At 43.8% G+C, this 27033-nt stretch overlaps 1 protein-coding gene across 2 annotated transcripts in view; it reads right to left on the bottom strand.

Annotated features, from left to right (window-relative positions):
• Window positions 1-27033, bottom strand: part of Nadk2 (NAD kinase 2, mitochondrial) — a 49013-nt gene that overhangs the window by 6035 nt on the left and 15945 nt on the right. The window contains exons 3-9 of one of the 2 annotated variants that reach the window (XM_051150944.1): window positions 20865-20953; window positions 17885-17966; window positions 12303-12386; window positions 11020-11156; window positions 5326-5404; window positions 2612-2677; window positions 1300-1395 (exon numbers count right to left, since the gene is read on the bottom strand). In XM_051150944.1, coding sequence (XP_051006901.1) covers window positions 1300-1395; window positions 2612-2677; window positions 5326-5404; window positions 11020-11156; window positions 12303-12386; window positions 17885-17966; window positions 20865-20953 — 633 coding nt within the window. The remainder of the gene's footprint in view (window positions 1-1299; window positions 1396-2611; window positions 2678-5325; window positions 5405-11019; window positions 11157-12302; window positions 12387-17884; window positions 17967-20864; window positions 20954-27033) is intronic. The other variant, XM_051150945.1, reaches the window with a different exon arrangement.

Raw genomic sequence — 27033 nt, 5'->3', positions numbered from 1 at the left:
TGTGAGAATTACTACAGAAGAGTATGGAGGAGTTAGTTACTCAAGACCAGTGCACAAAGATGACACAGGGCATGGACTCATCCCTGAACGGAGTTCATGGGGATTTGTAGCACTAGGTTCTCTCTGTCTATGACTATAAACTCTACATTACACAAGCCCAACTTAAAAGTGACGTTTGATAGGGGACAGTATAAATGTTTTTGTGAGGCAGCACTATGTAGCCCCCGAGAGCTTCAAACTACCATCCTCTTGCCTCAGCTTCCCAAGTGCTGGGATTTTAGGCATGCTACCACATACAGCAAGGACCACAGTTTAGCAAACATTGTGTGTGCTGTTTTCGAGAGCATCCATTTATTGAAGAAAGATCCGAGTAGATATGTTCTAGGCACTATGCCTACTACATACAAAAACTGAACAGGATTAAAAACAAAAACACTAGTTACCCTCTCAAATCCCTCAAAATGCCAAACTCGCTGGGTACCATGAATACGTGAGACTATGGTTAGACTAGGTGCTACGCCAACACGCAGAGAAGGTGCTGCAGGGCAAAGGGCCTATTCACTGTGCTTATGAAAGAAACGGAGGTTCATGATGCCCTCCTACAGAGAATGGCATTGGAAAACTGGATGCTTTCACCAGTGGGCGGAAAGTAGAGTGCATTCAGAAACTCAAAGCAGGAAGATGAATTGAACAGAAACAGAAGGCTAACGGAGAGCAAGGTGTGTGCTGAGAATTACAAGCAGCCCATGTCTCCAGAACCCTGATGGGGAGGGAGAGGGAGCGATGGCCATGGCTGTGTTCTAGCAGGGTATTCGGGTCAGCCTAGGCAGGATATACACAGCGCCAGACAGGGTTAAAATAGAATGGGCATTCTCAACATGTATTTACAACTATCGATCTGCACTTCACAGCGATTTCTCTGCTGATGCTGTTTAGCTGACAGCCAGGAGAGAAAGAGGCTGGACACAAAGAATATCTACCAAAAACCTTGACCACGAGAGCAGCAGCCCAAGTTGAGAAAGTTGGCAAAGACCTGAGAAGGGCAAAGAACAGGATGGTTGTGTGGAGGGGAGAGCAAGGGATGTCAAGAATGAAAGGGTGATTTTAAACAGTGACGGAGGTAAACAGTGCACAGCAGAGAGGAAACTGAAGACAGCAGGTCAGCACTGGATGTGCTTAGCAGCAAGGTGCTGCCCCTGTTGATGAGAGGACTCAGGCGCGTCCATGTAGGATACCAAGCAAACTTTGTTCCTTATCGGAGCTCACACACCTTGACAGGCAGCACCCCGAGTTACTTACCAGGCCTTTGATCCTGTTCCAGTACATAAGTTGAGCCCTGAACTCTTCTGCTTTTCCCAAGGGCCGTCATCTACTGAAATCTCATAGTAGGAAGCCCTATGAATTGAAAACAGAAAACTGTCCGCTGATCTGTGTGAGGTACTCAAAGCTCATGAAATCTAAGTAAGTCAGCTTGACCCAGACACATCTGACTTAGAAGACAGACATCACTGTGCTAATTCCAGTACTGATTAAGTGAAAAAATTAGAAAGGAAAAAAACGTTTGCTTATTTGTGTGCCTTTCTGATCTTAGATGCCCCCTTCCTATCAATACATTAGTATTCAGACAAGGCGTACATTTTCTGTCACTGTTGCTTCCGCTCTTTTGGAATTGAAAACACACAGCGCTTCCTTTCAGAATTCAACCAATTTTATCCTTAGTTGGTGTCATTCTTGGCCTCTATTCCCTGACATAACATCATCTAATTCTTTGTGCAAAACTCTTATTTAAGCCATATGTTAGTATACCATTTTAAATGGTAGTGAGCTAACAGACAAAATCCATAAAGAAAAATTTCAACCAATTCTATACCAGCAGACAAAAAGCAAAATCAAAAGTGTAATGTGTGGAATAATTAACATGTTTTAGAATAGTCTATAAATATGAAATCAAATCAGTTTTTTGACACCAGCAAACATGACACTATTCTTAAACACCGAGTGGATGACAGAAATAACTTCTAAAATATGTAAAAACCTACTATATAAACTCTATCTTAAAACATTGGTGTCACTGGCAAACACGAGACTGTTTCTTCAGCAAATTAAGAAGTTGAAGTCTTAATAAAATATAGGTTTTTCAAAGTTAGTTACTGAACATCCCTGGGACACTGACACTGTGGAAATTTATTTCTCAGCCTAACTCCTTCAACTTCTCCAAGCTCCTAATCAGTTTTATGCGATGTAACTTCTTTTCACGTTTCTTTCACTACTGTTTTTATACAGAACAGCAGGCCTACTAATCACCTTTTATCTATTTCAGAGGTCAGTTATTTCTTCCTCGAAAGAGCACATTAGAAGCCTACTACGCACAGACAAGCCAGCCAAATCCCCAGCAATGTCTGCTACTGTGCTAGAAAGAAGCGGAAGTGAGGAGAGGATCAGACTGGAGAGGATCACGGTGAACGGGAGAAAATTATCGCCAGGTGAGAGATGTTGAGCCCAAAATGATGAGCAAATTTAGTGTCATTCTACATGCAGGTTTATTGGGGTTAGTTAATTCACACAGATTTTGTTTGGGGGAAATTATTTTTAAGGCAGCAATACAACTCACAGTCCCTTTAGATTGGGTATATTTCTTCTTAAATTGTCCACTGCTACAGCCCAACAATAAGGCATTCTAGGTTAGAACAGACAGAAAAGAAAAAAACATGGGCTTTTAACATGTTCTTCAATCTAAGAACATTGAAAGTGAGGCAGAGAAAACGTTGCTGCGTTTCATCCTTTCCAAGCAAAGCCTGTAAGGTTCCAGAGCACAGTAAAGCCTCACTCCCCACAGCTAGCGTCTGGGGTCCAGAACAATGAGCTCAGATAACAGTTTTGCTTCTACATAATTACGTGACCTATACAAATTATCTGACCCTCTGGATCTCTCAGCTCTCACTGACAAATAGAGCTCCCTTCCTCGGGAGGCTGCTACAGCACTAGGTAACAGACTACAAATCACACAGCTTGACACTTCATGTGTTCGTGTCCTGCCTAAGGGTCTAGCCAGAGTCTTTAAAGCCTCTCCAACAGTTACGCCTTGTTCAACCACCACAAAACTGAACCACTTCTTGCTGAGCCTTCTGAAGATCTAAGGAGACACAGCAAAGAACAAGCAGCAGCAGCAGCAGCAGCAGCAGCAGCAGCAGCAGACATCACCCTGAACAACTTCACTGACTCCCAGGCTGTTGTCTGGCCTCAGTTTCCCTCCTCTTCTACATTATCACTTTAGTGAATACAACATATGCAGCCACAGGTGACAGCTCGCTGCAGCTAGCCACACCTCCTCTAGAAAACACATAGTGAACATGGACTCCTAAGTCTTTTTAACTTAATGAATGCTCTCGGGCGCCTCTCTCATCCTCTATACATCACAAAATCTATTATCATCTCCATAGTGTGTGAAATTTGGCATGCAGTATGAGACAAAACGTTCCAAATAGATCACAGTCCTTACTATGTTAAAATAAATACATTTTACACTTAAGTATTTTATACATTTCCTGTAAATATTTTTTAAAATAATCAATATCCTGAAATTTTTTAAACTTATGTTTGTACCAACTTCCAAAATCTTAATGTGCCATTACCTTTTTAATACATATCATTGTATCCTTAGAGATTTACACATGATAGGTAACAGGCATATAATGTTTTTATTGGATAAATATTATATAAAATAAAATGACCAAAATAATTCTGCCTCATTAGCTATCACCATTTTAATGTAAACTGGATTTATAAGAAAGCTATTTACTCTGTATTAGCTGGAATGTGGGTGTCACTTTTGGTGATGGTGACCCTCTCTCATAAGCTCCTTGTTAAAGGGCAAGACTTGCAATCAGGAGAATTAGCAAAGGTCCATAAATTACAACTAGGGATTCAGTGACACGGTTCTCGGAGAGTTGTGTGCTTCTGGGAGCAACACAGTAAGACATGATTCAGCTCCTGTTTCTGCACCTAATCTACACAGTCGCCAAGACGGGGAAACTAAGCAGCCAGTGCTGCCAGGGAGCTGGCTGTACCCCACGGTGGCACTTCACAGGGACTGACCACACGTTTAAAGGTTGGAAAAAATGTTGGTGCTTCAAAGCTGTTCTATTTAGGTCTCAAAAAAAAACACATTGATCAGTCATAAACTATATTATATTAATTAATTAATTAATTAATTTTTGCAAACAATGGTGATATATACTTGTGTGCGTGCCTGCACTATTGGAACTTAAACCTGAAGAGCCCCACACGCCAGGCAAGCGCTCTGCCACTGAGATTATCTCCTGCCCTGAATAAAGACATTAGCCTTGAACTGTCAATACACTTGCCTTATGATCACACTAAACGCAGAGCAACTACCACATAGCAGGATCAAAAGTGCCTTATCTGAAGTTTCTGCAGTAAACGTCAAGCAGACATAACATAAGGGGTGTCCTGCAACCAACCAGCTCAGACTAGTCAAAAACATTAGTACCACAAATGACAACCGTGAGTTAAGACTACAGTTATTATTAACTTTATAAGCATTAGGCTGCAACAGTAAAATTCAGTGTGTGATTCATAATTGGATCCTATAGGAAAACAAGAAAACAAGCAAATCAGCCTTAAAAACACTTATAAGTGGAGACATGTTTCCCTCTACTGGAGCATGTGTGTATGTTTATGTGTATGAGACAAGGGGAGAAACACACGTGTGTTGTAAGAGAAAACTGTGTGTATGTGTGAGAGAGGAGAATGTGTAAGGGGTGTGTGTGTGAGTGTGTGTATGAGAGAGGATGTACACACGTGAGAGAGAGGGGGGCAGGGGAAAGGGGGAAGGAAGGGAAGATGGAGGTGGGAGAGAGCCAGGAGGATGCTAGGCTTTCGCTGTGTTGCCCAAGCCGTGGCCTGGAGCTCCTGGGGCTCTGCTGTTAGGAGGCCTCCTGTGCAGCTGGAGTTTAGGAATGGGCTACCATGCTCACATTTAGAAGAGACATTTAATACAGCCTAGCTGGGAAACATGTGGTCCCTACAGATGTAGCCTAGTAGTTCACTCTCTGGGCCTTTAGAGCATCTTTAAGATAAAGGCAGTGGGAAGCAGTGCAGTAGGGGCTCTGAGGAACCACTGACTGTGAGTTTCATAAACCTTTTCCTCAAAGAATACTGTACTCCCTTAGTTATCAGCATGTATGATGCTTTTGGAAAGAACTGTATTAAATAATTAACTACCATTCCTTATAGTATAACTTCTACAAGCCAGGTTGTAGAAACCACTGAATGCCACATTCAAAATCACAAGCTACAAGGTACCTGGATGACAGACTCTCCCCAATGAAGACTTCATTGAGTGCTCTCACTGGCAAAAGCTGAGGTCCCGAAGCCTCGGATCCTGCAGTAGAAGGTGAGAGAGCCAAGAGAGTTCCTTGAGTTTCAGAACTATTAAAGCAACAAGTTCATACAACTCCAAAGTTTTGAAAGCATCATATTCTTTACTGCTAACCAACACAGTCATCTTCAGTTTTTTGGAAGATAAAACCTAAGTCACCTTGCCTATGCCAACAAAACATGCTTCTGCCTCTCCAAAGCACACTTTAACTCAAGTACATATTAACTGAGTTTTACCTGGAAACCATCAGTGGAGGAACACACCCAGCAAGTGCAAAGAAGCACCATTTTAGACTCAGGTCACAATTTACCTGCATGGCTCACACCGGAAACCAACCCCGAAATACCCAGTAGTGTCAGAAGCCACACCTACAATGTCTCGCTAACATGTCTGTGACACAGGAGCTGAACAGGACAGCCACAGCCGCCTGAGCTGTGCAGGAGAAAGCCCACGGAGCCCAGCCTGGCAAAGAACCCCTGGCAACCAAGGCATGCTGGGAGCCAAGAAGCTGTCTTCTCCAGGGAAGAGCCCAGCAAGTGGCTATCCTATCCAATCCAATCCTATCCTATCCAATGGTCAGCCCTGAAAACATCCACACACGTAACATTATACAGACTGGGCAGGCTACATTTAAACATACATGTGCACATATATATATACCAGCCAATAATGGAAAATGAGGCCATGAATCTGGAAAAGAACAAGGAGAGGAACATGTGGAGGTTTGGAGTAAGGGAAGGGAAAGCACAGAGGGAGGGGAGAGGGAAGGGGGAAGGAGAGGGGAGAGGAGGGGGGAGGAGGAAAACAGTAGATTGTTTTTTCTATGAGAAAAATCTCACAAATGTTTTTAGGAATGTCAACATTAGAAAAACATTAGCACACCTTCCTTTGAGATCTGTAAAACCCCCCATCTTCTGTTTAATCTGTACCGTTTAAATAAGTGTCTTCATCACTACAACAGGAAAACCCTGCAGTATTTTCAGTATTGGGGGTGGGGGGAGGTAAACTTGATTTTGTCACCTTTAAAGAGTTCCCTTCACTTTTTGTCCTTTATCAATTTTCAACTGGAAATGCCAGCCACACCCCCTCCATGTCACTAGCAGCATACTGAAGTCCAGTGTCTCCCACCTAGGAAGCATTATGGAAAAGTTCACTGGTCCCTTCCTTCCACACTTTCCCCTAAGTCAACGCTATCAAGTCCCTCCCAGTTTATGGCAGGCAGCCCCCTGGGCTCTAGTTACCGCTGCCACCCCAGAGTCCCACCCTTCACATGTCCCATTACATCACAGCAGAGGTGGGGTAGACAGCCAACCGGATGCAACAACAACGCTCTCATCATGCACCTACTCCAGAGCCCAGGTCAGAAAAGACACTGTCCGTCTATCTTGCGCTCCCCCCATCTCCCCCTTCCTCTCCCTCCCTCCCCCTCTCCTCTCACTCACTATGGGGTGCGGCTGTGAGAAGCAGCAGGGAATTCTCCAGTCCTAGTTGTACCTTCAAGTTCTGTTATTCTGCTTGACAGCTCAAGTGTCACATCCTGAGGGAGTCTAAACCCAACTAACTGGTTAAGAGGTTCCTGGGCTCTGAGCTTCCCATCCTGTGAGGTGCTGAATGTGTGTGCCTAAAACACTCGAGACTGGAGTGACTTGTTATATAGCAATAGAGATCTGACTCACGTTTGAGAATGAACACACTAATGACCCACATCATCACCAACACGACCTCTCACCTCTGAACTGGCTTGTTGTGTCAGTCTGTGCACACGTTTATCACACCAAATGAGTACTTTTTCTCATTTCTTCTGTATTTTATCCTCCTACAGGGAACTAGCTATTCCTTCAGCTATAAAGGGTTTCTGTGACAATACAAGAGTTCTTTGAGCATTTGTTATTTGCCTGCTTTGTCAGCTCCACAGAACAAGCCTGATGCACCAGCACACCTGGCCCAAGAGCCACATTCAGAATATTCTGGCTTCACTAAATGTTACATATGCAAGACCATAATTCAGCTTACCTTTTGCTATTACCCCATTTTGATTCATAATGTACCCACAATCTCACTGGACATAATGTACCCACAATCTCACTGGACATAATGTACCCACAATCTCACTGGACATAATGTACCCACAATCTCACTGGACATAATGTACCCACAATCTCACTGGACATAATGTACCCACAATCTCACTGGACATAATGTACCCACAATCTCACTGGACATAATGTACCCACAATCTCACTGGACATAACATACCCACAATCTCACTGGACATAACATACCCACAATCTCACTGCACACAATGTACCCACAATCTCACTGCACATAACATACCCACAATCTCACTGCACATAACATACCCACAATCTCACTGGACATAATGTACCCACAATCTCACTGGACATAATGTACCCACAATCTCACTGGACATAATGTACCCACAATCTCACTGGACATAATGTACCCACAATCTCACTGGACATAATGTACCCACAATCTCACTGGACATAATGTACCCATAATCTCACTGGACATAACGTACCCACAATCTCACTGGACATAATATACCCACAATCTCACTGGACATAACATACCCACAATCTCACTACACATTATGTACCCACAATCTCACTACACATAATGTACCCACAATCTCACTGGATACAATGTACCCACAATCTCACTGGACAGTTTGACAAATGTACAATGCTTAAAAACGTGTTGTTTGGATCATTTTTCCTTAAATAAAATAATTATTAATGGATATTTTCCAGATCTCCTCTATGGATTCTCCACAAATGTTCAACTAACAGCAGATATTCAACAAATATTATTAGTAAATATGAACTCTTGCCATCCGTGTCGTTTTCTTTAATATGGACTTAACTTTCTATTTCAGTTTCTATTCTCTGTTCCATGGCATATTTGTTTGAAAGTTGGGTTTGTTTTGCTTTGGAGACAGGATGAGGTGGTTTGAATACGTGTGGCCCCATAGGCTCATGTGTTTGAATGCCTGGCCCATAGAGTGGCACCATTAAGAGGTGTGGCCTTGTGGGGGAAAGTCTGTCACTGTGGTGGAAGGCTTTGAGGTCCCTTTCTTAAGCTATGCCCAGTATGGCACACAGTCTCCTTCTGCTGCCTGCTGATCGAGATGTAGAGCTCTCGGCTCCCTCTCCAGCACCACGTCTGCCTGCACGCTGCCATGCTTCCCGCCATCACGGCAACGGACTAAACCTGTGAACTGTAAGCCAGCCCCAATGAAATGTTTCCTTTATAAAAGTTGCCAAGGTCAAAAAAAGGGCTGGGCAGGCATGGAAGCACACTCCTGTAATCCCAGCACATGGGAGGCAGAAGCAGGCAGGTCACTGTGAGTTCAAGGCCAGCCTGTCTACAAAGTGAATCCCGACAGCCAGGGCTACACAGAGAAACCCGGTCTCGAAAAACAAAAGCAAAAAAAAAGAAAAAAAGAAAAAAGAAAAAACGAACAAACAAACAGAGTTGCCCTGGTCATGATGTTTCTTCCTAGCAACAGCAAGCCTGACTGAGCCTCAGGGCCCTCAGGCTCTCTCCTTACAGCTTTGGCTAGCTTGGGATTCACCTTAAACAGAACTTAAGTTAGACATCAACTTGAAATGGCCCTCACCCCTAAAATAGTGCCTCAGCATAGTAGCTACCCTGCCCTAATCACAACAGTGATGCTACTAACTGCAGTGACGTCAGTGTCCGATGCGGCTCTGACAAACCTGAGACCACCCTGATTCCAGATCCTTTATAAGGCCCCAGCACCCCAACGCGCCCTTTGGGTCTGCAGAATGACGATCACTGCTTACAAAAAAGATATCGAGTTATTTCAATTCAGATTACTGCCTAAAAGTTTCAAGGTATTTTCTTGGATTCCTTTTTACTCAGGCCATTTCTTGTTCCTTTCCCAGCACTGCCATTAGGCAGATGTCCGTCTGGATAGCAAGCTCCAGCACACTGAGTGTGAAAAACTGGTTTCTAGGTATGAGCACTGGGTAGCTCTTTACACTCCCCTGAAGAGGTAACTACTGATGGGACGAGCTGATGCGCCATCTTCTGAAAATACTGGTGCTTTTCATGGTGTGGTGTGCTTACAAGTGTGTATCTCTGATGTGTGTGAGCAGGTGCTCGCACACACGTGTGCATTTGGATATGCATGTGGAGGCCTCAGTTTGGTCTCTCTCTACCTGGCTGACTGTGGTAAACTCTCTCAGCTGAAGCAGAGCACACTGATCCCAGGCAGGCTCGCTAGTGAGCCTGTGCTAGGATTCCCATCTGTACTTCTGAGGCTGGGATTAAGGGGGTGTCCCACCTGCCTAGCTTTTCAGTGGCTCCTGGGGACCCACACTCTACTCCTCACACGTGAACACACCCGCTTCCTCTCCTGGGCCATCTCCCTGATCCAGTTGTAGCTTCTTCAGTGAAGGATAAAACGGAATTTCTAGCTACAATTATTAAATCTTACCTAAACTACTAAAGCTTTTCAAAACTAGTAATAGAAATTCATGTACATCTAATATCTCAAAAGATTTATAAGAGCAAATGATTTTTTTTTAATGGAAAGAGAATCTTTCCAACAGACATAAACTCAGACTTCAGAAAGGGAGGGAACACAGGGGGAGGGAAGGGGAGAGGGAGGGAGGGACTGGGAGAAGAGGAGGGAGAGGAAGCGCCAATGGAGATGTAAAGTAAATTAATTAACTAATTAAAAGAAAATGAAACATGCTAATATAAAGCTATCAAACACAGTGACAAAGCAGAAAATTTGTGGGGTGGGGGTAAAAAGCTATTCCTGAAGTTTACCCAGAAATATTTCAAAAAGAAAAATATCTTTCTAACAGTCTATGAGCCGGGTGTTGTGGCACACTTCTTTAATCCCAGCACTCGGGAGGCAGAGGCAGGCAGATCGCTGTGAGTTTGAGGCCACCCTGGTCTACAAAGAGAGTCTAGGACAGCCAAGGAGAAACCCTGTCTTGAAAACAAACAAACAAACAAACAAAAACAGTCTATGAATATTTCTTTGGGAATTTTTATACCATTTAAGTTTTAAAGTTACTGAAAACAATAAAATTATGACAAAATAAAAATTCATCAGTTAGATCAAAACTGAATACTCACTTAAGCCCTCATACAGCACAGCTGCCAATTCCATCTGCCAGGGTTCTCTTTAGTCTACTTCAAACAGAAATCTCAAAGCTGGGATGCAACATTTTCCAAAAGAAAGGTTTTACTCATCAACTACAGTAAACATGGGTAAGCACACAGAGTGAGAGAGTCAAGTGTGTGTGTTAACACTTATGAGAGTCCCACAGCCAGCTCAGCCAATCTAAAGGTCTGTCCCTACATGTCAACTATCCTGCAGGGTATTTAATAATTCATCCCTACTCAACTAGTTTCACAACTGTCCTAGAGATAGCTCATCTTGAAACACGTTCTACTTCTTTAGACTTTAATTATAACAACAACAAAACTTAAAGCAGCAAAAGTATTTTCTTAACAGTTACTAGCGGCACTAAAAGCAAAGTAAAGGTAATTTATCATTTTTAAAACTTAGCAATTAAATAGTGCCCACTCAATGCTAAGTCCTGTCCACTTACTTTCGTCATCAACTCTTTTGATGTTAAAGGCTCGGCTGTGTTGATTCAGGCTCAGCTGCTGTTCATGAAGGTCCACGGGAGTGGGGTTTATGCCGGTCCCTTCCAGGTACAACCTGATGCGCTGCCTCCATAACCACCTGAAAGTGAGAAGACGGGAAGTTACACCAAGCCAAACGCACTGAAGTCAGGGTGAGACATTAAAGTGATCTCAGGAAATTCAAACTCGTACATCAGAAGCTAGTAACAGGTTGAGCACAGTGGTATATATATGTGTGTCTTTAATACCAGCTCTGGGGAGGCAGAGGCAGGCAGAACTCTGTGAGTTGGAGGCCAGTCTAGTCTACACAGCTAGTTCCAGGACAGCCAGACCTACATAGTGAGACCCTACCAAAAATGGCTAAAAGAAGGGGGGAAAGCAGCTAATTATTCCATAAATAAGTTACAGCAGAAACACCTAGAGCCCACAGATTCCTACTGAAGCACGTGTGTGGATGTTTACCTCTTTCCAGCTGCTGGTAATGTCTAATAAGCTTATGTAAGACCCACAAGGTAATCTGAATTAAAATCTTAGTAATAACCCATTAAAATCCGTGAGGGCTAGACATAAGCATGTGTTGGCTCAGCAAAATCTATCACAGAAGGCAAACAGTACCCCATTAGGGTGAATGTATTAGATGAAAGCCCCCCCAAATTCTCAAAATCATCATTGTTTTTAAATAATAACAGAAAAGGAGATTGCGAAGCAGCAAGTGTCAGCTAAGAATTCAAAACTTCCACAAGCAGCCCCAGCACCCACACCTACAGCTCTGAGAAACATGTTTCTAAAAATCCCATCCCACTTCTTAAAACACTTCATAGGCCGACGAAGACACTAGGAACCACAGCCTGCTTGGAATAAACATACAATCCTTCATTCCTTACTAGATATAAGTACAAATATAAAACTGAATCTTCAGTTTTACCAAACAGCTTGAATTACATCTCTCTACCAAATGCTGGGAACATGTATTAATAATAAGACTTTTAAAGCGGAGGTGACATCACTCTTGCTGAGGGAGTAAAATCTTCATTTGCAACTATTGGCCACGTAACATTTGCCACGGTTTCTCTACTTTGTCCTAACTGGACGAGGAGAAGGCGGTAGACAACATGACTGGTTCCTTGCACTTTTCGCGGCCACTTTTGTTAAAATGAAGTGTCCCAGTTTTCTGCTTGTCCTCTTTTTGAACTGCAAAAGTATGTATTTAATATTAAAGAATCAAATAAGAATGAGAAATTCCTACCTGAACTCACCACGAGAGAACTTGTGTAAGGCTTCAGGGAAGCAATGTGTGTACCGGACAGGCAGACATAAGTGACCTTCAGACCTGTGACGTGAAGGATGTTACAGTGCACAGAACAGAGGGAAATGGGTAGAGGAGAAAAATTCAGAGCATCACTAAACAATAAAAGTGAGAGACTGATTTTTCTAAATTTCAACCCTATATATCATTTCTGCCACAAATTTTATATCCACTCATTTTTTACACAATATTTACTATATAGTAGTACTTTCAACAACAACAACAAAAAGACAATTAACTTAATCAACTATACACTCACCCAGTGGTAGAACTTAAGTTAAAACTGCTTATCTTTTTTTCTTTCTTTCTTTTTTTTGGTTGTTTGAGACAGGGTTTCTCTGTGTAGCATTGGCTGTCCTGGACTCACTTTGTAGACCAGGCGGGCCTCGAACTCACAGCAATCCGCCTGCCTCTGCCTCCTGAGTGCTGGGATTAAAGGTGTGCGCCACCATGCATGTTCCCTCTAAGTCACTTAACTATTAACTTCAGCTAAGTCACCTTAGGATTGTTGCCTTTTTCTCAAACTGTGATAAACCACCAGCCATGCAGGGCTGTTCTGAAGACTCAAACTGTGAACTGTGTAAACTGTGAAAGCATGTCAAAGCAGCTAAGATACCCTTCAACAAAAGAAAAGGCTGGAGAACGCTCATCTCCAGATCGCCTGTCACTTACTGAAAAAAAACATGTAAAGATGAACTTCAAGAAAATTCCAGACTGATGTGGAGGAGAAGCTGGGATGAGCACTCATAGGCTGGAGGAATGGCTCTGGGGCTCATGGTGGGTACTGCTCTGTAAAGCACCAGAGTTTACGTCCCAGAACCACACGGCTCACAACCAGCTCACAACCAGCTGTGATTCCAGTTCCCGGGACCTGTAATTCCTGATGCAGATGGCCATGAACTCACATGAATATATCCCACACAGACACACATATGCATATACATAATTAAAAATAAAATCTGTAAAACAAAGAATTAAAGATTGAGGCTGGAGAGATGACTCAGTAGTTAAGAGCACTCACTGCTCTCCCAGAGGAGCTGGGTTCAATTCCCAGCACCCACACGGCAGCTCACAATTGTCTGTAACTCCAGCTCTGTGACACACAGACAAACATACAGGCAAAACACCAATGTACATAAAATAAATAAATAAATCGCCAAAAATTAAAAATTACAGAGTGGCAAGGTTCCTTTTAAGTTGCTACAGGACAGTGGCAAAGTATGATTCTTAACAATACCCAGAGAATGTCATTATCAGCATTGCTACGGGGCTCTAGTCCTGAAGGAGTGGCTGAGAGTAGACCTGGCAAAACAAAGTCTTGATAATAAATTAACAAACTGTAAAATGTAAATCAATGAGTAGAGAAAGTGTTTGCAAAGCACAGTTAACAAATTTCTCCACCTACAGGGGTCAGGATCAGGTGGGACCTCATCACCCACCCACCCACCCTTTTAGGCAAAGTATCACAGACTGCTTATAACTCTGGGTGCTGGGTCACAAGCCTAGGCCATTTAAAAATGTTGTAGCCACTAATACTTCATACAATATTTATTATATAAAAGGTCATTTGAGAGAAATTACCTCCTTAGGTCCAGTACAAGTCTAAACTACTGTCCACAGAAGGTGACACTCTCTCATGAGGTCAGATACCTAGGGCTGTAGGTATCTGAAGGCCTCACTTAGGCTATTAGATCCATTCCCAAGATTGCTCAAGGCTAAAGCCACTGCCAGCTGCAAACAGCAGGTCCCGGTCTCTCTGATGTGAGCTCTTCTTCACAGGGATATACAGTGAGCTCAGTATCGTGGTAACGGACCAGTTAAGGAGCAATCCGACAGAAGCTGCAATGTGTCCCACAGAAGACGCTTAGACTTTTCGGCGTCACACCAGTTCACCAGCCTCACTGGCCAGCCCTGACTGAAGCCACACAGGGTGGGAATGCTAGGATGCTAAGGGAGGCTGACTGCCAGAGCACTTGAAAGTGAATCATTTACCAGGCTCAGCAGACTCCATGCAGAAGACGGAAGACAACTCAATGATATTTTTAGTTCAGATGAAGCCATGTGAGCAAATCATCTTAAAGCAGTGTTCTGTCTCGCATGAAGCCCTCAGATGCCTGCAGTTCTCGATGGCCTCATAACAAGGAAGTAACACAGCCTTCCTTTCTTCTATTTTAAAACAAGAGATTTAGAAGTTCTCTGTTTTGTCTTCTGGACTCCATAGGGAGATCTAAGGCCTCATAGTTTGTTCAAAATCTGACAGGTTTATGACTTAAAAGCCAGTTGGGTATTTGTTGTTGTTTTGTTTTCTGTTTGTTTGTTTTTAGGGAAATACAGTTCAGCCATAAAAGTCACTTAAGTTAAAACTGCTTATCTTTTTTCTTTTTTTTTTTTTTTTTTTTTTTTGTTTTTTTTTGAGACAGGGTTTCTCTGTGAGGTGTTGGCTGTCCTGGACTCGCTTTGTAGACCAGGCTGGCCTCAAACTTATCCACCTGCCTCTGCCTCCTTAGTGCTGAGATTAAAGGCATGCACCACCATGCCCAGCTACAGCCTCCTATCTTGATACTATAAAAACAAGTTACTAAGGATTTCTAAAACCTACATGCATCAACACTGAAGAGAATCAAAGGTTAATTACTAACCTAACGGCCTCACTTCTTGAAACTCAGAGGACATGAATTCAGCCAGGCCTGCTCCCTACAATTTTTTAGTTGCATACATCACTCAGAAGTTTCCTGAACACTGTGTGTAAAGCCATGTTAATGTTAGAGAAAATAAGGTATAAGGTCCACACTCTAAGGAATTAACAGTGTGACAGAACAGACAAGGAGAGAAGACCAAGAAGATAGGCACTGAGTGGCGTGTGTGCGGGGCGTTTCGGAGGCCAGCAGAGGCAGCTGAGGCCTGCCTGATAAGAAGCACAGCACTGCATCTTTGCACTCCGTCTTGAGCTTGGCATGAGCACAAGCACACCCATGGCAGAAGAACAGGAAGTGGTGAAAATGGCACCGGCCTTCTGGAGAGCGGCCTCATGCCCTGGAAGCACCCACTACCTCCTATGTCACCTAAGCCTCCTGCCAGAGCCGCAGCTTCCTCAAGTGGGTCTCCAGCCACAGAGTGAACAGATGTCACGTGGCTGGAGGTCACACTTCTAGAGGCCTGGAACTATATGAGGAGAAGAGAAAAGCAGACAAGCAACAGTATATGATAGCTAAGACATTTGCAATGTGTCCTGAAGATCATAAGGAAATTATAAAAGATTGTAATGAAAGAGTAACTATAGTCAGACTTGCGCTTTAGAAAAAGACCGTGAGTTAGTTTGTGTAAAATGTCCCCCACAGGCTTCTATGTTTGAACTCTTGAGCCTATGAAGGCCTGAGCTGTGTTTAGTAGCAGTGAAAAGGGTAAAAGATGAACTCAACAGAGCCTTCTGGGCACAGCAGGTTGGGGACAAGGCCCAATCAGGAGTGGGAGAGGGTCGTAAGCCCTAGCTTTAACTCAAGAGCTATGGAGAGTTGACGGCTTCTGGGGAAAGCAGAGTCAGGTTTCTATTAGTGGCTCCTGGCGGATCAACTACACTTCAGTGGAGAGCCTCATACCAGGAAGTATATGATGAATAACAGATTGAATTGAATAAGGTATTTTTAAAAAAAGAAGCTGTTAAAGGGGCAAGGAAGTGAACGTGGATTTGGGGGGAGTTAAGGCAAATTTGATAAAAATTCACAGTATGAAATTCCCAAAGAATTTATTTAAATTTTTTGACGTAGAATCAAAGATAATTCCTAAAATTTATTACCAGTTGAGGGAATAAGGAAAATGTCACAACTTCATCACAGGTAATGGTTCCACTTATCAAGAAAGACACAGCAGAGAAAAGCAGTGATCATTTGCAGACATGCTGGGTTTTTTAATGCATCTGACAAGAGGCCAATTTGCTTAAACAGCATGAAAAAGGAAGAAAGTAACAGGAGATTAGGGCAGAAGACGCCAGATAACGAGTCTTGTGACTCAGTGAGGGTGACCGCCTGTGGACTAGTGTCCTGGAAAAAGGGGTCTAAGTGTTAAAACTAAAAACACCAGAGGAAAGGCAGGGCAGGTCGGCCATGCTAACCACAGTTAGCGTTAGAGTTCCTAGGGAGGGGTGGGTGTCACTGAAGGGCTTTGAGAGACAGTATGAAGCGTCATTGTCTGCAGCAGGCGCACTGAGGATGAAGACAGAAGCAGAGAGTGTTCTAGACAACAAAGGACAAAAGGACCCAAAATATGGTCTGTGACACCACCACTCTAGAACACTGATACGGTCTATGACACCACCACTCTAGAACAGTGACCAAAAATAAGTTCCTTTAAAAGAAACACAGATGTAGGAAAAACAGAAGCTTATAGATGCCAACAGACGAAGGGAGAGCTACTCTTAAACCTCCAAGTCAAGAGAGACAGAAACTACAGTGTCTGCTAGGGTCAGGATGTCACTGGCCTCAGAGGAGTGGGAAAGACAAATGCAGAAAAGGCCACAGATCTGTGGGCTCAATCGAGATGCAGTGCAGCAGGGAAGCACAAAGGAGTCTTGGAAAGGCACAGTCCTGCGTGAGCCTGCAGGCGAGAGGGAGGCCAGGGACAGGCAACAACTGACAGGAGATCCTGTCTTCATTTCGCCTGTGAACGTGGGGAGAGCTTACTCCAGGGAAGGGAGGATGCAGACGCATACAAGAGCAGGCAGCCCTGGCTGTGCACAAGCCCAGAGCCCCTGGCCTGGGAGAGTAAGCTGGAGGGACTTGCAAGCCCTTCCAAGCTTCTATGATTTTTTTTTTCTGGAAGATTTTTTTTTCAAGCATAATATAAGAATATAAAGGATAAACAGGCCAATCTAGAATTGAACAGAAAGATAATGACTTACAAATATTTAAGGAGCCATCAAAGAAATAAGTAATATGAAGAAAATAGAGGAGACCAGAGCGCGGCTGTGGGGGTGAGGGGAAAGACGGCACTGAGATAAGAGTGTGTGTTTCTCGAAATGAGACTATGACAATGGGAAAACTCCGCGTGGATTTTATAAAGTCTGGCTATGGCTATGGCTCTAAATGTCTGGAATAAAGAAAAGCGCAAATGTCAGTAAAGCTGGCCAAGAAAAGCCAAAGTTTCCACACAAAGGGAGCCAGCGCAGAAACTCCATCCAGGCCCAAGCTGTGAAAGGCAGAGGGAGGAAGGGTGGACGCCACCAGTCTTCCCGGGGCTTGGCAGTCACTTGCTCAACTGCCCATTCTCTACTAACTTGTTTTGGGAATATGTTCTGATGCTCCCGGTAGCCAGGGACAAAAATGCTTACACTTTAACATCATGCACTATGGTAAAATCCTTGAAGCAACAGAGCCCCACATAATGACTAATAGAGAAAACACAGAATAGCTTCAAAGGCTTAAGATTCATCAAAAATAGGCAGCAACACACAAAACAAAGTGGAAATGTCCACACGTAGAATACTTTTAAAAACTATTCTTACAAACCAGACACATATTCTCACTTACCGTTCCGGATCAGTGTTGACCCCAATGACAGGTTTAAGTCTGTCCAGAACTTTACTCGCAGCCAGAAGCATCGTGCCGTCACCTAATGCAGAGCACAAGACACACCCAGACCTGTCTCATAAAGTAGCTTTGACGTCATTTTCAAAACTAGTAATTTTCCTTTAAGACCATACCCTCCGAGCTGACTGCCACAGCTTCCCCTCCACCTATGCCTGTTGTGATGCCAAGCCTCGTGTACAGTGCTGCACCCCTTATACTGTGCTGTGGCTGTTATGTTGTGTTGTGCCTGTTATATTGTGCTGTGCCTCTTGTACTGTGTTGTGCTCATTGTACTGTGCTGTGCCTGTTGTACTGTGCTGTGCCTGTTGTATTGTGCTGTGCCTGTTGTATGTGTTGTGCCTGTTGTATGTGTTGTGCCTGTTGTACTATGCGGTGCCTGTTGTATTGTGCTGTGTCTGTTGTACTGTGCTGTGCCTGTTGTACTGTGCTGTGCCTGTTGTACTGTGCTGTGCCTGTTGTATTGTGCTGTGCCTGTTGTACTGTGCTGTGCCTGTTGTATGTGTTGTGCCTGTTGTACTATGCGGTGCCTGTTGTATTGTGCTGTGCCTGTTGTACTGTGCTGTGCCTGTTGTACTGTGCTGTGCCTGTTGTACTGTGCTGTGCCTGTTGTACTGTGCTGTGCCTGTTGTACTGTGCTGTGCCTGTTGTATTGTGCTGTGCCTGTTGTACTGTGCTGTGCCTGTTGTATGTGTTGTGCTTGTTGTACTATGCGGTGCCTGTTGTATTGTGCTGTGTCTGTTGTACTGTGCTGTGCCTGTTGTACTGTGCTGTGCCTGTTGTACTGTGCTGTGCCTGTTGTATTGTGCTGTGCCTGTTGTACTGTGCTGTGCCTGTTGTACTGTGCTGTGCCTGTTGTACTGTGCTGTGCCTGTTGTACTGTGCTGTGCCTGTTGTATTGTGCTGTGCCTGTTGTATTGTGCTGTGCCTGTTGTACTGTGCTGTGCCTGTTGTACTGTGCTGTGCCTGTTGTATGTGTTGTGCCTGTTGTACTGTGTTGTGCCTGTTGTACTGTGCTGTGCCTGTTGTACTGTGCTGTGCCTGTTGTACTGTGCTGTGCCTGTTGTATTGTGCTGTGCCTGTTGTACTGTGCTGTGCCTGTTGTATGTGTTGTGCCTGTTGTACTATGCGGTGCCTGTTGTATTTTGCTGTGCCTGTTGTACTGTGCTGTGCCTGTTGTACTGTGATGTGCCTGTTGTACTGTGCAGTGCCTGTTGTATTGTGCTGTGCCTGTTGTACTGTGCTGTGCCTGTTGTATGTGTTGTGCCTGTTGTACTATGCGGTGCCTGTTGTATTGTGCTGTGCCTGTTGTACTGTGCTGTGCCTGTTGTACTGTGCTGTGCCTGTTGTACTGTGCTGTGCCTGTTGTACTATGCGGTGCCTGTTGTACTGTGCTGCGCCTCTTGTACTGTGCTGTGCCTGTTGTATTGTGCTGTGCCTGTTGTACTGTGCTGTGCCTGTTGTATGTGTTGTGCCTGTTGTACTATGCGGTGCCTGTTGTATTGTGCTGTGCCTGTTGTACTGTGCTGTGCCTGTTGTATGTGTTGTGCCTGTTGTACTATGCGGTGCCTGTTGTATTGTGCTGTGCCTGTTGTACTGTGCTGTGCCTGTTGTACTGTGCTGTGCCTGTTGTATTGTGCTGTGCTTGTTGTACTGTGCTGTGCCTGTTGTATGTGTTGTGCCTGTTGTACTATGCGGTGCCTGTTGTATTGTGCTGTGCCTGTTGTACTGTGCTGTGCCTGTTGTACTGTGCTGTGCCTGTTGTACTGTGCTGTGCCTGTTGTACTGTGCTGTGCCTGTTGTACTGTGCTGTGCCTGTTGTATTGTGCTGTGCCTGTTGTACTGTGCTGTGCCTGTTGTATGTGTTGTGCCTGTTGTACTATGCGGTGCCTGTTGTATTGTGCTGTGTCTGTTGTACTGTGCTGTGCCTGTTGTACTGTGCTGTGCCTGTTGTACTGTGCTGTGCCTGTTGTACTGTGCTGTGCCTGTTGTATTGTGCTGTGCCTGTTGTACTGTGCTGTGCCTGTTGTATGTGTTGTGCCTGTTGTACTATGCGGTGCCTGTTGTATTGTGCTGTGCCTGTTGTACTGTGCTGTGCCTGTTGTACTGTGCTGTGCCTGTTGTATGTGTTGTGCCTGTTGTACTATGCGGTGCCTGTTGTATTGTGCTGTGTCTGTTGTACTGTGCTGTGCCTGTTGTACTGTGCTGTGCCTGTTGTACTGTGCTGCACCTTTTGTACTGTGCTGCGCCTCTTGTGCTGTGTTGTGCCTGTTACGCTGATTCAAGATGTCAAGAGCAACAGGACTGGCAGAAAAATGTTTACATAAGAAGACTGTCCACAGGCTATCCTGCATATTAGAACAGTTGGCAGAATTTCTCACCTCAACAACCCTTTCAATGACAATAATGCCACTCACCTAGACACCATTGTCCAGGACTGGGCTCTAATCCCAAACATCTCCTTCCCTTTGAGCTATAAACCAGTCCAAAGACTTATGATATTATACTAAAAACATACCCAGCCATGCCCAAATTTAGTATGTTCTCACCAACAACCACTTTCAATTTAAAGCTGGAAAAATGGTCACTAATAAAATTTAAGAAAACGTACATTTTGGCATATTGGAGCCAAATAATGGTAACTTCAATAAATTATTACCAGTGGCTCTTTATTAAGACACCATAATTAAACCAAAATACACTAACAAATCACCTTTTGAATTTAAAGACTAAACACACAGAGAATCTCACAGCATCGATAATTATAAATTAATATTAACCAAAAAATACAACAAAAGACAAAAAAAAAAAAAACCTGTCTCGAAGGATTTGAAGAATTCAGAATAGCTGGACTCCAAGAACCCAGAAATGACAGCACTGGAAAGCACCCCGTCCCCAGCACCCTGTCTGGAGGCAGCATTACCTCCTGCAGCGATGACGGCATCCGCCCATCGCACAGTCTCCTCGTCGTACTCCCTCCGCTTTACCAGGCGAACCTCAATCGCTGCATCCCTAGGGTAAGAAGTTACACATGTTGCTCCATTGGTGACACAGCTAAGACACACACATTTTCTAAGAGGCAGATTATTACCAAAATCAAAATAAAATAAAAGTCTTTGTTGTAGAAGCAAATCTAGGTGTAGTTTGTAAAGTTAGCATATAAAGCCAATTAACTACAACAAGTCAGGAAGCAAATAAAGGTGACAACCAACTCTCCATGTGCCTTAAACAAATTTTAAAACCACTGATGATATTGATCAGAATTTCACTTTCCTGTTTCTGATGCTGAAATTTAATATAAAAATATTTTATATTCATTATATAACACAATGTATATCCATTATAAAACCAAACAGCTGCTACCTAAAGCTCAACTACCATGCACCGAGTGGCAGGCACTCCAAGCACTTGGTGATTAGCGCTCTCCGATCCCTCTTTGAGAGCCCTTCAACGTGTTCAGTTGCCAACTGAAGAAGAGTCTACAACGGTCATTCTTAGACACACAACACTTAATGAACAGCCGTATTTGTCACTCTGCTCTGAGGAAATAAGCCTGTTGCGTACTGAATTAACGGCAGAAAGGGCACTTGCCAAGAAATATTTGAATCTTAAGAATAAGACAAGAGGATCCAAGATGGCGGCGAGCAGTGTGGACCGCGTTTGGAGGCTCCAGTGAACAATTCAGGGAATTGCACAGATTTCTGAGCCAGGAACACCGAGGTCCGAACATCACGGCAGCGGGAGTGCTCCACGGTTCGGAGGGACCAGGGTGCGGAGGACCTGTGTGCCCCTGCACACGGGAGGAGTGTGGTTTTTCTCTGATCGGAGCGGCAGCGGCAGAGGCAGCAGCACCAGCGGCACCAGCAGCGGCGGCTGAGGTTTGCAGCTCATAGCCTTCCGGTGGAGGCGATTGGTGTGGTGGCTGGTGGGAATTGCTGCGGGAGAGGGGACTCGGGGCAGGATTTGGGTCGCGTGGAGCCTTTGGACCCAGATTGGACTCGGCGGACAGTTCGGCCCCAGAGTCCCGGGTATTGGCCCGGCCCAGCAAACAATTCTGCCTGAGGCACTAACTCAGCGTGGCCATAGCTCCCCTGCTGTGGCGCAGGCTTAGTTGAGCACGCTGCCCCACACTAGGCACTACCTCAGCTCAGCAGCAGCTCCCCTGCGGTGACACAGTCTGGGCGGAGCACTTGGTTTCACCACAGGCGCTAACTCAGAGCAGCCGCAGTTCTCCTGCTGTGACGCAGGCTTGGTGACGTGCTCGGTTCCATCCTAGGCACCACCTCAGCTCAGCGGCAGCTCCCCTGCGGGGACACAGTCTGGGCGGAGCACTTGGTTTCACCACAGGCGCTAACTCAGAGCAGCCACAGTTCTCCTGCTGTGGCGCAGGCTTGGTGACGCGCTCGGTTCCATCCTAGGCACCACCTCAGCTCAGCAGCAGCTCCCCTGCAGGGACACAGTCCGGGCGGAGCACTTGTTCCACCACTGGCGCTAACTCAGAGCAGCCACAGTTCTCCTGCTGTGGCGCAGGCTTGGTGACCTGCTCGGTTCCATCCTAGGCACCACCTCAGCTCAGCGGCAGCTCCCCTGCGGGGACACAGTGCGGGCGGAGCACTTGTTCCACCACTGGCGCTAACTCAGAGCAGCCGCAGTTCTCCTGCTGTGGCACAGGCTGGACAGAGCTCTCGGTTCCACCAGCTCTAAGACTCTGGTTGGACACAGTGTACAGTTTGAATCCAGAATTCCTGGCTGAGATTGGTGGTCAGTTCGGGCCCTGAGTCAATAACTGACCACAGCACGCACTTTGGGCCAAAGGCCCTAGTGGAGCTTGGTGCGTAGTCCCAGCCCAAAATTCTGGCTGGGCCCTGTGTGCATTTTGGGCCCAAATCCCTAGCTGAGCTTGGCAGACGGTTCTGGCCCTGAGAATCTAGCTGAGTTCTGCCCGTGGTTCGGTCCCAGTGCTCCTGGCTGGACTTGGCAGGGAACACAGAAGGCTGTGGATACCTTGGCCTGACCCAACGCTCATTCAGAGACCCAGAACAATTGCAGAATCCACAGCAGAGAGGGACTGAGGATCACTGGCTGTGAGAGACCAGAACAACAGGGCTAAACCTCCTAACATCCACACCAGTGAAGCTTTGAGCTCGCAGCCTAGGGAAATCGTAAGAAAACAAGTGAATCTATCATCAGACACCCTCCATTCAACTCTGGAAGCTACCCAACAAAAACAAAGACGGCAAGATGTCTAAAGGACAACGAAAAAGCATACGCAAAAAACCCCAAAACAACATGGCGTCTCCAGTTCCAGCTATCCCAAAGAAAACCACCCAGAGAACTCAAATACAACGGAAATACAAGAAAATGACCTCAAATCCTTAGTAATGAGGATGATAATGGAGGAAACAAATAAAATTCGTAATCAAATGCAGGAAGACGCAGACAAACAGGTGAGAGACATAAAAGAAGCACATAGAGTGGAACTGGAAAAAATTGCAGAAAAATGCAAACAACCAGATGAAAAAAATAGATAAAACGGTTCAAGCTCTGAAGAACTATAAAGAGGCAATGGAAGAAACTCAGGAATATACAAAAAATCAGATGAAAGAAATCAAAAAATCAGTTCAAGATCTGAAAATGAAAATGGATTCAATGATAAACACACAGACAGAAGAAAAACGAGAACGTGAGACCTCAGAGAAGAAGGCGAGCAACACAGAGGTGAGCTTTTCTAACAGAATCCAAGAGATGGAAGAACGAATCTCAGGGCTAGAAGATACAATCACAGATATGAATCAACCATTAAAGAAAATGCCAAATCTGGAAAACTCCTGACACAAAACATCCAAGAAATTAAGGACACCATGAAAAGAAGAAATTTGCGGATAATAGGCATTGAAGAAAGAGAAGACATCAGACTCCAGGGCCCAGAAAACTATTCTCAACAAAATCATAGAAGAAAATTTCCCCAATCTAAAGAAAGAGATGCCTATAAACATACAAGAGGCCTACAGAACACCAAATAGAATTGACCAGAAAAGAAAAAACTGCCCGCCACATAATAATCAAAACACAAAACATGCAGAACAAAGAAAAAATATTAAAAGCTGCAAGGGAAAAGGGCCAAATAACATTTAATGGTAAACCTATCAGAATTACACCTGACTTCTCAGCAGAGACCATAAAAGCCAGAAGGGCCTGGACAGAGATCCTGCAAACCCTAAGAGAACACAGATGCCAGGCCAGACTACTTTACCCAGCAAAATTATCAATAACCATTGATGGAGAAAACAAATATTCCATGACAAAAACAAATTCAAACAGTACCTATCCACAAACCCAGCTTTACAGAAGGTACTAGAAGGAAAACTCCATCCCAAAGGGTCAAGCTACAACCAAAACTACCCAGGAAATAGATAACTATCCCATGGCAAAAACACAACTACACAAACGCTCGACTGGAAACAACATCAAAATTAAGACTCTTAACAGTCACTGGTCATTAATATCTCTCAACATCAATGGCCTCAATTCTCCAATAAAAAGACACAGACTAACCGAATGGGTACATAAACAAGACCCAACATTCTTCTGCATCCAAGAAACACATCTCACCCATAATGAAAGGCATTACCTCAGGGTAAAAGGGTGGAAAAAATATTCCAAGCAAATGGTCACAAGAAGCAAGCAGGTGTAGCCATTTTAGTATCGAACAAAATAGACTTTCAACCAAAATTAATCAAAAGGGATGAGGAAGGACACTTCATACTCATCAAAGGTAAAGTCAACCAAGATGACATCACAATTCTGAACATCTATGCTCCCAATACAAGGGCACCCACATATGTAAAAGATCTCCTAAAAAAGCTTAAACCACACATCGATCCCCACACAATAATAGTGGGAGACTTCAACACCCCACTCTCACTGAAGGATAAGTCATTGAAACAGAAACTAAGCCGAGAAATAACATCATTAACCAATGCCATGGGTCAAATGGATCTAACAGATATCTATAGAACCTTTCACCCAAACAAGAAAGAATACACCTTCTTCTCTGCACCCCATGGAACCTTCTCCAAAATTGATCACATCGTAGGTCACAAAGCAAGCCTCAACAGATACAAGAGGATTGAAACAATACCTTGTATCCTATCAGATCACCATGCTCTTAGGCTGCAATTCAACAACAACAGAAATAACAAAAAGCCTACACGTTTGTGGAAACTAAACAACTCTCTGCTAAATGACACCTGGGTCAGGGAAGAAATAAAGAAAGAAATCAAGGAGTTTCTGAAATTCAATGAAAATGAAGAAACAACATACCCAAATTTGTGGGATACATTGAAAGCAGTGCTAAGAGGAAAATTCATAGCACTAAGTGCCTTTAAAAAGAAATTGGAAACATCGCACATAAGCATCTTAACAACACAACTGGAAGCCCTAGAAAAAAAAGAAGCAGAAACACCCAAGAGGAGTAGACGCCTGGAAATTATCAAACTCAGGGCTGAAATTAACAAATTAGAAACTAAGAAAACAGTCCAAAGAATCAACAAAACCAAAAGCTGGTTCTTTGAGAAAATCAACAAGATAGACAGACCATTAGCCAAACTAACTAAAAGGCAGAGAGACAGTATTGAAATCAACAAAATCAGAAATGAAAAGGGAGACATAACAACAGACACTGAAGAAATTCAAAGAATCATAAGATCCTACTTTGAAGGCATATACGCCACAAAATTTGAAAATCTAAGGGAAATGGACGATTTTCTTGATCAAGTTCACTTGCCAAAGTTGAGTGAAGAACAGATAAACAAGTTAAATAGTCCCATTTCCCCTACAGAAATAGAAGCAATCATCGATGGTCTCCCAACCAAAAAAAGCCCAGGGCCAGATGGTTTCAGTGCAGAATTCTACCAGACCTTTAAGGGCGAGCTAATACCGATACTCTTCAAGCTACTCCAAAAGATAGAAATGGATGGAAAATTACCAAATTCATTCTATGAGGCCATAGTCTCATTGATACCTAAACCTCACAAAGACTCAACAAAGAAAGAGAATTTCAGACCAATTTCTCTTATGAACATAGACGCAAAAATACTAAATAAAATACTTGCAAAACGAATACAGGAGCACATCAAAGATATCATTCATCATGACCAAGTAGGCTTCATTCCAGGCATGCAGGGATGGTTTAATATACGGAAATCCATCAATGTAATCCATCATATAAACAAACTGAAAATAAAAAACCACATGATTATCTCCTTGGATGCAGAGAAAGCATTTGATAAAATTCAACACCCATTCATGTTTAAAGTTTTAGAGAGATCAGGGATACAAGGCACTTTCCTCAACATAATAAAGGCTATATACAGCAAGCCAATAGCCAAAATCAAAGTAAATGGTGAGATACTCAAGGAAATTCCTCTAAAATCGGGAACAAGGCAAGGCTGCCCACTCTCTCCATATCTCTTCAATATAGTACTCGAAGTTCTAGCCAGAGCAATAAGACAACAAAAGGAGATCAAGGGTATCCAAATGGGAAAGGAGGAAGTCAAATTATCCCTCTTTGCAGATGATATGATAGTGTACATAAGTGACCCTCAAAACTCCACCAGAGAACTCCTAAAGCTGATAAACACCTTCAGCAAATTGGCTGGATACAAAATTAACTCAAAAAAGTCTGTAGCCTTCCTATACACAAATGACAAGCTTGCAGAGGAAGAAATTAGGAAAACCACACCCTTCACATTAGCCACAAGCAATATAAAATATCTAGGAGTTACCCTAACTAAGCAAGTGAAGGACTTGTATGAAAAAAATTTCAAAACTCTGAAGAAAGAGATTGAAGATGACCTGAGAAGATGGCGTGATCTTCCTTGCTCATGGATCGGGAGAATTAACATAGTAAAAATGGCCATCCTACCAAAAGCAATCTACAGATTCAATGCAATCCCTATCAAAATAACTACACAATTTTTTAAAGACATTGAAAGTTCAATTCTGAACTTCATATGGAAAAACAAAAAACCCAGAATAGCTAAAACAATCTTGTACAATAAAAGATGCTCCGGAGGAATCTCCATACCTGA

This window comes from Acomys russatus, chromosome 9 (genome assembly GCF_903995435.1).
Source record: "Acomys russatus chromosome 9, mAcoRus1.1, whole genome shotgun sequence".
Classification (NCBI taxonomy): domain Eukaryota; kingdom Metazoa; phylum Chordata; class Mammalia; order Rodentia; family Muridae; genus Acomys; species Acomys russatus.
The sequence above is the reverse complement of the archived record's forward strand: the minus strand, read 5'-3'. Positions and strand labels throughout refer to the sequence as shown.